The sequence below is a fragment of the Desmodus rotundus genome, chromosome 5, assembly GCF_022682495.2.
Source record: "Desmodus rotundus isolate HL8 chromosome 5, HLdesRot8A.1, whole genome shotgun sequence".
Classification (NCBI taxonomy): domain Eukaryota; kingdom Metazoa; phylum Chordata; class Mammalia; order Chiroptera; family Phyllostomidae; genus Desmodus; species Desmodus rotundus.
In genome coordinates, this window is record NC_071391.1 from 122788223 (window position 1) to 122804197 (window position 15975).

Here is a 15975-nt window from a genome sequence, read left to right on the forward strand (position 1 = left end):
ATTGCCACTTGAAATGTATACGGGCTCCAAATCCTCCCCACCACCTGTCCTTGTCTGTCTTTTTTACTTCAGCTATCCTGGTGGGTGTGAAATGGTGTAACACTGTGGTTTTGATTTGCATTTCCCTAAAGAGTAATAATGTTAAGTATTTTTTTTCCTGTGCTTACTATTTGTATATCTTTTTTTGAGAAATATATTCAAATTCTTTGTCCATTTTTTTAAATTGGGTTGTCATTTTATCATTGAGTTCTAAGAGTTCTTTATATATTCTGGATACTAATCAAATATATGATTACCAGCTATGTGATGTGTAAATATTTTCTCCCATTCTGTCCACTGTCTTTTCATTTTCTTGATGATAGCCTTTAAAACACAGATGACTTAAATTCTGAGCAAGTCTTATTTATCTTTTTTCTTTTGTCACTTATGCTTTAGGTGTCACATGTAAGTAACTGTTACCTACCCCAAAGTCACAGAAACTTACACCTACTGTTTTCTGCTAAAGTTTGTATCATTTTAGCCCTTACGTTTAGGATTTTGATCCATATTGAGTCAATTTTTTAATATGCTGTAAGATGGGAAGCAAATTCATTCATTTGCATGTGGATATCCAAATGTTCCAGTACCAGGGGTTTAACAGACTATTCTTTTCCCCACTGAAGTAAATGCCTTGGCACCTTTTTAATGAAATGTTAGGTTTTATTTATGGACCCATAACTCTATACCTTTCATATATATATATATATGTGTGTGTGTGTATATATATATACACACACACACACACATACACACATATATATATATATCCTTATGCCACCACCATGCTAATTACTTCTGCTGTGTCATAAGTCTTAAAATTTTTGACATGTGAGTCCTCCAACTCTGTTCTTTTCCAAGACTGTTTTGGTTATTCTGAGTCCAAATAACTCTAGCAACAATCAATCCTTATCACATGGAAAAACACCAGAAAGCCTTCCTTTTCCACCAAGCGCCAATGATAGCTACAAATTGACAACTGCTACCAAAAATTCCCTCTTCTATTCACTGAGTACATACACTTTTTATCCTCCTTTCTAGCATGATAAAGGTTCCACATAGACTTTTAAGATCTAGAAGAGCTAGGTAAGTGAAAAAAAATTAGGTTTCACAAAACAATCTGTGTGTGTATGTATGCAGAAGCATATATGTATGTGTATGTGTGTACATATATACACATATGTACAGTATACACTGCCTTATATATGTATGGCTTCTCTTATATAACATAAATGCTCCCTTGACAAATATGTTAAAATGTGAATGGAGAGCCTCCCATGTGCAATCACTGTGGATGTGGTTATTCATACACTATACACTTTCACTAGCCCACACACCACCTATCCATGAATTAGGAGAACAGTTCTCTTCCTGTGAGTGAATGAAGTTTCATGCCAAGGTATATAGCCTAAAATGTAGAGCATGGCTGGGTTTCAGCACCACACAGCCCTCAGCCTGGCACCCTAGTGGCAACCTCACAACTACCACAGGGCCTGGAGACACTGGTGCCAACAGAGGCACGGAGTGCATGTAGCAGGGCTACCGGGAAGGTCTGAAAGGCCCTTTTTCCTCTGAAACCCACTGCAGACTGTGAAGCAGAATTGGCCTGAGGGAAGCAACCTAAAGATATACCAGATAGGAATAAAAACCCAGTGTGAGTCTTGGAAGGACACTGAAGTGGCATACTCAGTGCAGTTTCTGGGCAAGCTGGAAAGATGAGTTACCTATCCTACCCCGAGGATGCAGGGAAAGAAGCTGAGGTGTTTCACAGTCACTGAACACAAGAGAAGCAATGCCCAGAAATGTCTCAGTTTCCAGACACTGCCCAGAAAAACCTGTTTCCATACATACGCACCTATGAATTATCTTCTGTTACCTAAATTTTTAACTAAACTAGCTTCATCTCCAAAATATATGTCAGATTATTGGTTGTCACCACCCTTACTAATATTTCTCTATTCTGAGCCGCCATCATCTCTTGGCAGAACTATTACAATAGCTTCTTGATTGTTCTTCCTCCTTCTCTCTTCCCACCTTAGAAGTGAGTCTCTACTTTCACCCACATCAACCAGATCCTATTACTCCCCTACTATGTGTAGGGTTTTTCAACAGTAGTAGGAGCCACAGTTTCAAACTCCAGGGACAGCCCAACTACACCCACGCAGGCTGCGGCTCACCCAGCCACGTCCAGACTAAGATGTCATGCTACATCACAGGGAATGGGATCTGGCTTCTCTAGCAGCTGACCAAGAGTTGTGCCAACACCTGCCCGAGTTGGGTTAATGCTCCAAGGGGTACTTTGACCAATAAAAGACAGAAGATGGAACTGTTCTAAGAGGTGGCTAAGTTTCACATGGCCTGGCTAGAAGATATATCACGTGACTATACAACCAGCTCAGTTTCCCAGCAAGGTTCAGAACTGCTTGGTATCTTTCCTCTTTACTTGCCTCACTTCCTTTTTTCTTTATTCTTGCTGCTTTAGGTTTGTACCACTCAATAAAACCCTAGCAACTAGGCTCTATCTCCAGCTCTCTAAGGAACAGGTCCAAAAACCTACAAGATAAGTAAAAGGCACCTTCTCTGTATAACACCTAAAATTTTGCCCTATAACAGCACCCATTCGGGAGTCAGGCAGATTGACAGTTGTGTGCCCTTTGACAAAGTTATTTCACCTCTCTGAGCCTTGTCTTCCTTATCTGCAAAAAGAGAATTATAATAATAGAATCTTCCTCGAAGGGCTGTCTCAAGCATTAACTGAGATATCAATGTAAATGATGCCAGGTACATGGAAAATACTCAATGAGGTAGCCATTATTACGGTTATGTCTTATTTATCTCTCTCTTTCTAGTGCTAAATATATCATCTGTAACACCATAGTTGTGCTTGATGTCTGATATGTTTACAACAATACATTTCCCCTCTATTTTAAAAATGCCAAATAGGTGGTAAAGACCAAGAGATTTATATGGTCTCAATACGAAAGACTGAGGAATCTGTAAAAACAAATTAAATATATACATACGTGCTTCCTGGAAATGTTCCTTTATTGAAAAATTAAAATTAAGTTCATTTTACTTGTATTTTTTCCTAACTTATCAGAAAAAAATAATTGTTAGAAGCACAGATGTAGTCACCATTAAGCATAAGATATATTCTTGAGAAAATGTGTACAAATCAGATTTCTGTAAATCAAACCAGTATTTCACATGCATTCAGAAAAAAAAAATCACTCTTTAAATGACTTCAACAGAGAATTCTGTGGCAAATTGTTTTGTAAAATGAAGACTTCTCCACATTCATTGATTATGTTAATTTACAATTTTGTTAGGTTTTTTGAAGCAGGAAACTATTAAATAAATATATGGATCATTATATCTATGATGCTTATTTTCTCTAGTAAAGCAAACAAACTGAGTAGAAACAACAAGATTCCTTTATAATCAGTGTTAAAAAGGAAGATTCTCCCAAAATAAAACTATAAGTGAGCAGTTACATATATATTTATGCAGTCTTTTGTGGATACACATGTGTGTATGAGTACTACACACATGTAAAACCCACATATAAGAGAAAGAAAATGCATCAGAATGCTAATCGATTATAACTGTATGGTAGTTAAAAGGTGACTTTTACTTTTTTATGCTTTCTTTTATTTTCAAAATTTCTGTAGTACATGTGTTACATTTTACAAATTTAATATTTAGTTTTTCCATTACTTAGTCCTGTTATACCCGCCTCCCCCCAGCAATCACCACACTGCTGTCTATATTCATGAATCCTTTTCCCTTTTTGCTCAGTCCCTCCATCCCTAACCACCCACCCCACTAGCTGTCATCCTGCTTTCCATCTATGAGTCTGTAGCCATTTTCCATGTTAGTTCATCAGATTCCACACATGAGTGAAATCACGTAATATTTGTATTTCTCTGGCTTATTTTACTTAGCATAATATTCTCCAGGTCCATCAATACTGTTGCAAAGAGTAAAGTTTTCTTTTTTATGGCCAAGTAGTACTCCATTGTGTAAATGTTCCATAGTTGTTTTATCCACTCATCTACTGATGGACACTTGGGCTGCTTCCATATCTTGGCGATTGTAAATAACACTGCAATGAACATAGGGGTGGTTATGTTCTTTCAAATTAGTGTTTTGGGTTCCTTTGGATATATTCACAGAAATGGGATCACTGGGTGGAAAGGCAGAACCATTTTTAATTTTTTGAGGTATCTCCATACTGCTTTCCACAGGGGCTATATTTTCATTCCCACCAAGAGTGCAAAAGCGTTCCCTGTTCTCCACATCTTCGCCAGCACTTGTTTGTTGATTCATTGATGACAGCCATTCTGACAGGTGTGAGATGATATCTCATTGTAGTTTTAATTTGCGTTTCTCTGTTGATATTGTGATGTTGAGCATCTTTTCATATGTCTATTGGCCATCTGTAGGTCCTCTTTGGAGAAGTGTCTATTCATGTCATTTGCCCATTTTTTAATTGGGTTGCTTGTTTTTTAGGGGTTGAGTTTTTTAAGTACTATATAAATTTTGGATATTAACCCCTTATTATATATATCGGCAAATATGTTCTCTCATTCTGTGGGCTCTCTTTTTATTTTGTTGATGATTTCGTTTGCTATGCAAAAGCTTTTTAGTTTGATGCAGTCCTAGTTGTTTATTTTTCCTTTTGTTTCCCTTTCCTGGGGAGATATATCTGATAAAATATTCCTACAAACAATGTCCGAGATTTTGCTGCCTATATGTTTTCTTCTATGATTTTAATGGTTTCAGGTCTAACGTTTAAGTCTTTGATCCATTTTGAATTTATTCTTGCGTATGGTGTGAGAAAGTTGTCTAGTTTCATTTTTCTGCATGTATCTGTCCAAATTTCCCAATACCATTTATTGAATAAACTATCTTTAGCCCATTGTATGTGTTTGTTTCCTCAAATATTAATTGACTATAAAGGTGTGGGTTTATTTCTGGGCTCTCAATTCTGTCCATTGATCTATGTGTCTGCTTTTATAACAGTATGAGGTTGTTTTGATTATTATGGCCTTCTAGTATAGTTTGATGATGTTAGCATAATTTCTCCAACTTTGTTCTTCTTTCTCAGGATCACTATTGCTTTCTGGGGCCTTTTGTGGTTCCATGTTCATTTTTTAAATATTTGTTCTAGTTCTGTGAAATAGGTCATTGGAATCTTGATAGGAATTGCATTGAATCTATAGATTGCTTTGGGCAGTATGGACATTATAATGATGTTAATTCTTCCTATCCATGGACACAGTATGTGCTTCCACTTATTTGTATCTTCTATTTCTTTCTTCAGTGTCTTATAATTTTCTGAGTACAGGTCTTTTACATCTTTGGTTAGGTTTATTCCTAGGTATATTATTCTTTTTGTAGCAATTGTGAACGGGATTGTTTTCTTGATTTCCCTTTCTGTTATTTCGTTATTGGCATATAAAATGCAACTGACTTCTGGATATTAATTTTGTATACTGCTACATTGCTGAATTACCAGTTTTAGTAGTTTCTTGGTGGAATCTTTGGGGTTCTCCATGTACAATATCATGTCACCTGCAAATAATGGCAGTTTTACTTCTTCCTTTCCAATTTGAATGCCTTTTACTTCTTCTTCTTGTCTGACTGCTGTGGCTAGGACTTCCAGTACTATGTTGAATAAGAGGGGTCAAAGTGGACATCCCTGTCTTGTTCCTGATCTTGAAGGGAACACTTGTAGGTTTTGCCCATTGAGTATGATGCTGGCAGTGGATTTGTCACATATAGCCTTTATTATGTTTAGGTCTGTTCCATCTAATCCCACTTTGCTGAGTTTTTATCATAAATGGGTGCTGGATTTTATCAAATGCTTTTTCTGCATCTATTGATGATCATGTGGTTTTTATCTTTCATTTCATTTATGTGTTGAATCACATTTATTGATTTGTGAATGTTTTACCAACCTTGCATTCCCAGAACAAATCACACTTGATTAGATGTATGATCTTTCTGATGCATTGCTGTATTTGGTTTGCTAATATTTTGTTCAGGATTTTAATGTCTGCGTTCATCAGGGATATTGGGCTATAATTTTCTTTCTTTGTAGTGTCTTTTTCTGGTTTTGGAATTAGGATAATGCTAGCCTCATAAAATGAGTTTGGGAGCCTTCCTTCCTCTTGAATTTTATGAAACAGTTTGAGAAGGAGAGGTGTGTAACCTGTCTATTCAGATTCTCTGATTCTTCCTGACTTAGTTTTGGAAGATTGCATGTTTCTAGGAATTTATCCATTTCGTCTAGGTTGTCCAGCTTGTTGGCATATAGTTTGTTCATAACATTTTCTTACCATCTTTTGTATTCCTTTGGTGTCAGTTGTTATTTCTCCTCTTTCATTTCTGATTTTATGTATTTGGGTCCTTTCTCTTCTCTTCTTAATGAGTCTGGTTGAAGGGTTGCCAATCTTGTTTATCTTTTCAAAGAACCAGCTCTTGGATTCACTGATCTTTTGTATCATTTTTTTAGACTCTATTTCATTTATTTCTACTCTGGTCTTTATTATTTCCTTCCTTCTACTTACTTTGGACTTTGGTTATTGTTCTATTTCAAGTTCTTTTAAGTGTGAAGGTAGACTGTTTATTTGAGCTTTTTCTTGTTTGTTGAGACAGGTCTGTAATGCTATGAATTTCCCTCTTAGGGTTGCTTTCCCAGTGTCCCACAGATTTTGGATTGTTGTCTTCATTTTCATTTGTTTCAAGGTATCTTGTGATTTCTTCCTTGATCTCATTGTTGACCCATTTATTAATTAATAACATGTTATTTAGCTTCCATGTCTTTGTGTTTTTCAGTGTTCTCCTTGTGGTTGATTTCTATTTTCATAGCATTGTGGTCAGAGATGATGCTTGATGTGATTTCAGTCTTCTTAAATTCACTGAGACTTGTTTTGTGTCCTAACATGTGGTCTATCCTAGAAAACATTCCATGTGAAGTGCACATATGTTACTTTTTAAAAAGTCTCAAAAAAGACTTTGTAAATAAATGAAACATTCTTTTGATATTTTTAGTTTTGCTAAAAAGTTGGAAAAGTTACCAGGTTTCACTCACTAAAAACCCTTTCACAGAGAACATTTCTTTGTTCATCCAAAACTAATGGCTTGGAAAAAAAACAATATTTCTGGCAATTAGTTTCATGATCTCTATCTTTCCTGACGGTCAAGCCACATTCCTACTTCTGTGACTCAGCTGACAGACAGTACACAGGTATTGCTCCACTTCCTGTAAATGCATAAGGTAGACACTGTGTCCTCGGTCACAGTTGGGCAACGCTCCTAGACAGAATTTCAGGCGGCTGTCTTACAGGAAGATGCACGATTTTCCAGGCAAGAGGTGGCAGCTTTAAGGATTCCGCTTTACATGGGGTGTCTGTGCCTTTAGTTACACTGCAGTATACTGACTTTCAATTAGAGATTTATCATATAGTTATGAAACGATTTGTGTAGCTAATTGGAAAGTTTGCGTTTCTAGAAAATTCTTTGTTCTGAAAGTAATGTATTAAGGTCTAGCTTCTTTTCTTCTCTACCCTTGCCAGTCTTTTTTTTTTAAAGCTACATGTCAAACACCTACAAACCATAGGTTTGTCTCCTTTATTTTAGAAGGCATAATGATATAGGATAATAATAATATCATGGTGTTTCTCCCAAGAATCATGAAAAAATATGTATAAGTTTATTTTCTTAAATCCAATAAATATACTGGGTGTTGCTATCTTTGGAGTTCTGAATCAAAAAGTTTCTGGACAGTAATCATATTATAAAAGAAAAAAGTGACTCAGTATTTAACCTCACCCATTTTAATGCTTTGTTTGTTTCTTTACCTTTCAATGGAGTATATTTATAGCAATCATTCAACACATAGATACCCAGAGCCCACAGCATCCAAAAGAAAGACATATTAAGATACTAAGAGCCATTTTGCTTTCAGTTCAATACTACTAATCATCAGGGAAATGCATATCAAAACCAAAATAAGTTACTACTTCACACCCATTAGGATGATTATATCAACAAAACAGAAAATAACAAGTGTTGGCAAGAATGTAAAAAAAATGGAACGTCTGTGTATTGCTGATGGGAGTATAAAATGGTGCTGCACTGTGCAATACAGTTAAACATTCCTTAAGAAGTTCAGTGTAGAATTACCATATGATACACATACAAGAAGTGAAAGCAGGGACTCCAACAGATATTTGTAAATCAAAGTTCACTGAAGCATTATTTACAGTAGCCAAAAAGAAACAATCTAAATGTCCACCAACAGATGAATGAATAAACAAAATGTTATATATACATACAATGGAATATCAGGTAGCCTTAACAGGAAATGAAATTATAATACATATTACAATATGGCTGAACCTTAAAAATACATGCTAAGTGAAATAATCCAAACACAAAAGGACAAATATTGTATGATTTCATCTATATGAGCTACCTAGAATAGGCAAATTCACAGAGACAGAATAGAACACTGGTTACCAGGTGTTAGGAGAAAGGAGAGATAGGAAGTTACTGTTCAACGAGTACAAAGCTTTGATTTGGGATGATGAAAAAGTTCTCAAAATAGACAGTGGTGATGACTGCACAACACTGTGGGTGTGAATGCTTCATGCTGCTGAATTGCATACTTAAAAATAGTTAAAATGGTAAATTTCAAAAAAGAGATAATGACAGCTTAAACAAAAATAATAATAATATAATATGGATCTACAACATACATAAAAGCAAAATTTTTAACATCACAAAGACTAGGAGGAGAAAAATGGAAGTATCTATTGCTAGGTTTTTCCACTTTAAGTGAAACGGTACAGTATCACTTGAGGGGTAGACTGTGATGTTAAAGTTATAGACTATAACCTCTAAAGAAATCACTAAAATAAGAAAACAAAGAGTTACAGTTAATAAGCCAACAAACAGATAGAACGCAATCATAAAATACCAAGAGTGAAAATGTTGCTTGATCCGATAATTTATCCTTTAAAGAAACTCCTTGCTAAAATGCTGTATATATATTTTTATCATTCAGTGAAAGGTTAGTTTATTCAACACTATTCACAAGTAAAATTAAACCAAGGCAAGGAAATGGCAAAAGCACTTACCGCCCAGACTGGTGATGTAAAGCCCAGAATTGCAGCCTTAGCTCCATCAGCAACATAAGGAATAATATTTTCTCCCAGACGTGTATCTCTAAATAAGGCTCTAAGGATATTTAAAGCATGAACCTAGAATAAAAAGCTCAAAATCAGTTGTGGGTTAAAGATGGTGGTAACTCTAAATATGTACACACCTAATAGCATAGCCACGTTAACAAAACAAAAAAGATTATCAAATTACAAGAAGAAACAGACAAATGAAATACCGTATTTTGCCATGTATAATGTGCTCCTGTGTATAATGCACACCCATGCTTTTGGCCTGAACTTTCAGGACAAAAATTTTTTCACTTTAATTATTTAATTCAATTTTTTGTTTATTTGTATTTAGAAGCGAAACTGATTACCATATTCCAGGGTATTATTTTGCATATGGACATTGTTATGGCTTTCTAGAGCTATACTTTTAACACACAAGCAAAAATAAAATAATTAAAAATATTTATATACATACGGAATTAGTACTACCCAGGTATAATGTGTACCCTTGTTTTCCCCTCAAAAATGTGGGCAAAAAAGTGTGCATTACATATGGCAAAATACAGTAGATTTTAATAAAACACACCTAATAATTGACAAATCAGTTTTTAAAAAGTTAGTAAATTTGAACAATGTAATAAAAAAGTAGCTTGATCCAACAGATATGTAGAATCCTGCACCTGACAGAGACAACGCACTCTTTTCATGAAACATTCACTCTCAATTAATTAATTTTTAGAGAGAGGGGAGGGAAAGAGAGAGGGAGAGAGACATCAATGTTTGAGAGAAACATCAACCAGTTTCCTCTAGCATGTGCCCCAACCAGGGACCCACAAGCCAGGCATGTGCCCTGACGGGGAATCAAACTGGCGACTTTTTGCTTTGTGGGACACCTAAGCAACTACACCCATAAGGGCGAAACATTCATTTTTTTTAAATGACCTCAAACCTAGCCACAAATAAAGTATCAAATTATACCAAATAATTAGTATCTTACAGCTTATGCTCTAATCACAGTGGAAAAGAGTTGGAAATCAATTTTCTTAAAATACTTTCAAAACTGACTGTTTAAACACTTGTCAAAAAAATTTTAATACTTAGAACTGGACAAAAATGAAGATGCTACACCATCAACCCCTGTGGGGTACACGCTAAGTAAAACTTAAAAAATTTAATAAATGCTAGTATTAAAAAAGACTAAAAATGAATGTACTAAGTATCTGATTAATACAAAAGAAATGCTGATTCTTTCTAATACAAACAAACTTCTGACAAGACTAAGCAAGGAGAGAATAAAATAATATCATAAATACCAAAGAGGACATGATTATGGATACATCAGAGAATAAAGCAAAAGTAATACTATGAATAATACTGCCTTCATCAATGGGAAAAATTAAAGCAAAATGAACAATTTCCTAGAAAAAAAAATTTATCAAGACAAACTCAAGGAGAAACTGAAAAGCTAGATAGATCATTTCCATCATATAAAGAAAATCAATAGTTAAAAATACTACCCACAGACCAAAAAGGGGGAAAAAATCCCAACAAAATAACCACAATAATGAAAAAAAATATATACTCATGTTATTTTATGGATGAATTCTACCAAATACTCAAAGAATAGATAATCTCAATCACATATAAACTGTCAGAAAAGACTCCAAAATTTATTTTATCAGTCTAGGACAATGACTTCGGGAAAACAGTAGTAACTGTGAAAGCGGAATACACACATACCCAATAACCACTCCTAGACATCTACTCAAAAGAAATGCACGTGTATCGTTCACCATTAGGCAAGCGCAATAATGTTCTTAGAAGTACTATTCTTAGTAATCCAAAATAAAAAGAAACTACCCACATGTTTTTTAATAGAAGAATGGATAAATTGTATGATATTAAATAGTAATGAAAATAGTACAACATGGGTGGATATTATAAACACAATGTTGGTCAAAAGAAACCTTATCAAAAAAGTACACAATGTACAGTTCCACTGACATAAAATTCCAAAAAACTGGGAAAACCAACATTAAAGTGTTGAAGTTAGGCCAGTGGTTCCTTCCCCTCTGGGAAAAGGTGGTAACTGGGAAGGAGCACGAGGGGGCTCTTGGAGGCTCAAGTGTTCTGCTTCTTGCTGGTTACACCAGCGTGCTCACTTTATAAAACTTTACTGAGGTACCCCTATGAATTGTATGTCTTTGCATGTATATTTCAAAAAATTTTACATAAAAATAAGAAAAGGTATAGTATCGAAAAAAGAAAACCACATTCCAATCTCACTTATGGATACAGTGAAATATGCAAAAATATTTTTTAGAAAAATTTTAAGTGAACCTAGCAACATGTAAAAAAATTCATCATATTAAAATTGGAGGCTCATTCTCTGTATGCCAAGGTTGTATTATATTAAAGTCAATATAACTCATGATATTTTCAAATTCTAGAAGAAAAGATTTATCTCAAAAGGTGCTTGAAAGCATTCAATAAAATTCAGCTTATTTAATGAGATACAAGACAAATTAAAATCCAGCAAATATCAGGAACAACATAAAGATACCTGCTATTTCTACACAAAACTATGCTACAATTTCCAGGCAGAATAATGAGATAACAAAAATGGTTTAAAGATTAAAAATTAGGAAGGTAAAACAAACTACCTACAAAGAAAATTCAAGAGAATTTGCAGACAAGTCATTAGTTGTATTACAGCAGGTCACCGTAGCACACCAAGCAGAAAGGCAAGACTGTGTAAGAGGAAACACCGTTCAGAAATTAAAATAAACTTGGAAACAGGACTTGCAGACATGACAACTGTGTGGTGACTGCAGGAGGGAGTGGGGTGTAAGGGGGTTAAATAGTAATGGAAAAACTACAATAACAATTAAAAAATAAAAAAAAGTTGGCTTTTACCAATCTTAAAAAATGTTGATTTAAAAAACACAAACTATAAAAAAATGTGCAGATGATATCATTCATGTAAAAAAAAAGTCATAAAAATGAAAAAAATGCATAAGAAGGATTTTATCTAGTGATTATAGCTGAGGAAGAAGAACGGGGAATAGGATGGGAAGAAGCCACAATGTACACAATTGTATCTACAATGTTTTACTTCTTAAACTTGGAATTGGTTTCATGGATGTTCATTATTCACTGGACTTTATTTTTTTCCTAAAGATTCCATTTATTTATATTTTAGAGACATGGGAAGGGAGGGTAAAAGAGAGGGAGAGAAACACTGATGTGTGAGACAGACCTCGATCGGCTGCGTCTTGCTTGTGTCCCTACCAGGGACTAAACCTGCAACCCAGGCACATGCCCCGACAGGGAATACAACCAGGGACCTTCTCCTTCGCAGTGTGACGCCCAATCAACTGAGCCACTCCAGTCAGGGCTCACTGGACTTTTTTATATGCTGAAATACTTCACAGATACATAATAAAAATAATAAAGAATAAACCATGGTAGGGGAGAAGGAGAGCAAATCATCAACTAACACCTAGAGACTGGTCACAGACAAATTTAAATATTTTACTAATCTAATAAATGTGATCATGAAAATGCCAGTAATGATCTTGAAGGAGAGAGTAGGGCAATAATTATTCAGTACTCTTTAAAACCAAACTCTATTATTTTTAGAAGTTCATATACAAAAAACAGTACCTTTTAAAAGTGATAGTTTAGAAAAATAATAGTAGTTGTATTTTTCACATTTTATTGGAAAATATCTTAAAATGATCATTTTTGAAAGGTGATTAATAAAACCATATGTACTTATTGTACGTTTCAGCTTTCACTCTGCTCCCTGACATAGCACAGGCCTCCCACAGATGAGCAGGAATGTCCTACTATGAAGCATTTGCCCAGAAAGCCTAGATAAGAAGTATCTGATGGGCATTTACTATGGTGGGGTGGGGTGGGGTGGAGCAGAGTAGAGTGGAGCAGAGCTGTGAGGGGCACTTCACCCAACTTCACGCACTCATACACACACATACTTAACCCAACTTTAGCAGTGACTAAAAGGGACTAAGTATTAGCTAAAACTAAAATCTAAATATACCAAAAGTTAGACACTACATTTTAGGAAAAGATTCAACTGCTCAATTACAAAATGTAGATCACCTTGAAGAAGCCCACATGTAATTTTAAAGTGATACTGCATTCATTTTTAAATTTTGAAATGTATTGAATGTATTGAAAAGTATTACAAAATATCTACTAAGTTGGATGTTTTCACCAGAGTTTAAAAGTACGTAGTTCATTTTGGTCAATATATATCAATTAAAGCAACAGTTTCTGTTGTGGACAGGAAAGACCAAAATGAAACAAAACCAAAAAAAAAACCCAAAACCTGAATGAGTTTCAAATGTCTGTCCTATCGTCAAGAGTTCTAGATCTTTAGTGGGTACTTTTCTGTTTTCTTCTTTTTGTACAGCAAAGACTTAAAACCACTGCCTTCCTAGCAGTGTTTATGTAACGTCTGTTATTACCTGGGGGACTGTACTCAGTGAGTCATCAGCAGGCACAGCCAAAGAGATTAACTCTTTCATCGTTATTTTCAACAAATCCATTTTGCCTTTCTTAGGTTCGGATGCCAACAGCGCCTATGGAAAAACAAAGCAAAAATTAACATGGCTCTCATTTTGCTACTTCCAAGAATCAACGTCAAAACGCAAAATCCCTTTTATAAAAACACGTAGTATCATGCAAGTCCATTACGCCATGTGCCCTTGAGCATGTAGTTTAATCTCTTCATTCCCCAGAGTCTTCACCTGTAAAATTAGGTAAAGGTGGTATCATGGAATCTTTAAGGTCACTTCTAGTTTGCTTGTTAATTATGTAATTCTAAGAGGTTGAGAATGGCTCTTGTTGACAACTCTTCTATGATCACAACTAGGTGGCAGGTCTCAGATAAACTAAGCAAGTCAGTTTTAGAAACAAATTTACCCAACAAGAAAATATTCTTTACTTAAACAACAACAACAAAAACACCTCAGAATTAAATTTAAGAATTTGGAGACTCCCTATAGATCGATCAATTATTTAACTCTTCACAAAAGAGTTTCTACCTGGAGGACTATCAAATTGTAGCACTGGAAACTGTATGGGACAAAAGAAAATACTACAACCTTGAAAGCGGTCCTATATTTCAATTTTCAAGAGCTGCTTATTTACTTTGTGCCTAACATTTTGCCAATGTTCAATGAACATAAAAATAGGACATCAAACCATTTGAGGCAACAAAAAGGAATGAAGTACTGACACATGCCACAACGTGATTGTACCTTGAAAACATGCTAAGTGAGGCCCTGGCTGGGTAACTAAGTTGGTTAGAGAATCATCCTTGTATGCCAAGGTTGTGGGTTCAATCCTTGGTCAGGGCACATACAAGAATCCACCAAAGAACACAAAGCTAATTGGAACAACAAATCAATGTTTCTCTCTCTCTCTCCCCTTTCTTCTCTCTCTCTAAAAACATCAATAACTAAAAAAACTTTTTAAAGAAAGCATTACGCTAAGTGAAAGAAGACAGACACCAAAGGTCGCGTGTAATACAATTCCATTTACATGAAATGTGTAGAACAGGCATATCTGAGGAGACAGAATATAGATTAGTGGCTCTGTAGGGCTATGAGGAACAGCAGTATTTCTTTAAGTATGCTGCTACTGGCTCCCATGAGTGAAAAGTTTCGATGTGCTCAGTTTCTTTTGAAGCATTTATAATCCATAAAACACATGAAAGGAAAGATATACATGTAAAATAAGTTAGGTTTAAGAGAGAAATTTCTCACAGTATATTTATGCTTATAAAACATATCCACTGTTTTTTCATGACCATTTAAAAAAATTATGCTTGTCTAGACAAAAGGAAAGCTCCTGAACTAAGTAGGCAGTGTTTTCCCCACAGCTAACACTCAGCAGAGGTTCCCACCAGAAAAGGGATATAACTTTATCGGTAAGTTATGCTAAGGGAAATGGGGCCTCTCTGAGCAGATTTTTCTAATAATTTCGATTTTACTTAACTGAAATAAATAAGAAAGCTATATGCAATTAGTGAAATGTCTTCTGGGAACCACGGCTTTTCCCTCTAAGAGCTGAGTGCATGCAGTATGGCACTTTTCCCAAGGAAAGGCTAAAAAAGTGCACGTCCTGATCACTGAGACCAATAGTTAGTACTATGGGGGGACCAGAGGTGGAATGAGTCCATAGCACCAACATGCAACGCGACCTTGCCATTGCATTAACGTTTGTCCTCAGACAGATGAACGAGGAAAAAATACACTAGGTCAGAATGAATTACAGATAGGAAAACAAACCACAATGACCCAGAATGGGTCAGATCAGAGAGGGATTGATTTCTGAAAGTCACCAAAATCTATCCAGCAGAACTAATGGTCTCTGAATCAAATCAACAACCTCTGTTGCCCATTGTCACAAAAAAAAATCATAACTTTGGGAATTTGAGGGAAGAATAAGGAGGAGAAAGAAAAAATGTATGGGCACTAAAAACCAGAAACTTCATTTCACTTATTTTCATTGCTTTATTATACCACCCCTATTTCTGAATTCTATCTTACTATTAAACAAAGACCTTTTCAGGTCAGGGTCTCATTTAGTATTGTGAGGAATTTGTGAATTCTCTGGATTCACAAAGGTGATAGTCTCTTAATTTTAACAATGTGAAAATAAAATATGTTCCTATCCAATAGCAATATCTAGGAATGCTGATATGGAGCAATCTTTAAGGTATTGG

General features: G+C 35.2%; 1 protein-coding gene across 1 annotated transcript in view; it reads right to left on the minus strand.

Moving 5' to 3' along the window:
• The window catches only part of THADA (THADA armadillo repeat containing), a 282735-nt gene that overhangs the window by 200709 nt on the left and 66051 nt on the right, over positions 1-15975 (minus strand). Inside the window, exons 24-25 of the mRNA XM_053924401.2 lie at positions 13712-13825; positions 9186-9308 (exon numbers count right to left, since the gene is read on the minus strand). Coding sequence (XP_053780376.1) covers positions 9186-9308; positions 13712-13825 — 237 coding nt within the window. The remainder of the gene's footprint in view (positions 1-9185; positions 9309-13711; positions 13826-15975) is intronic.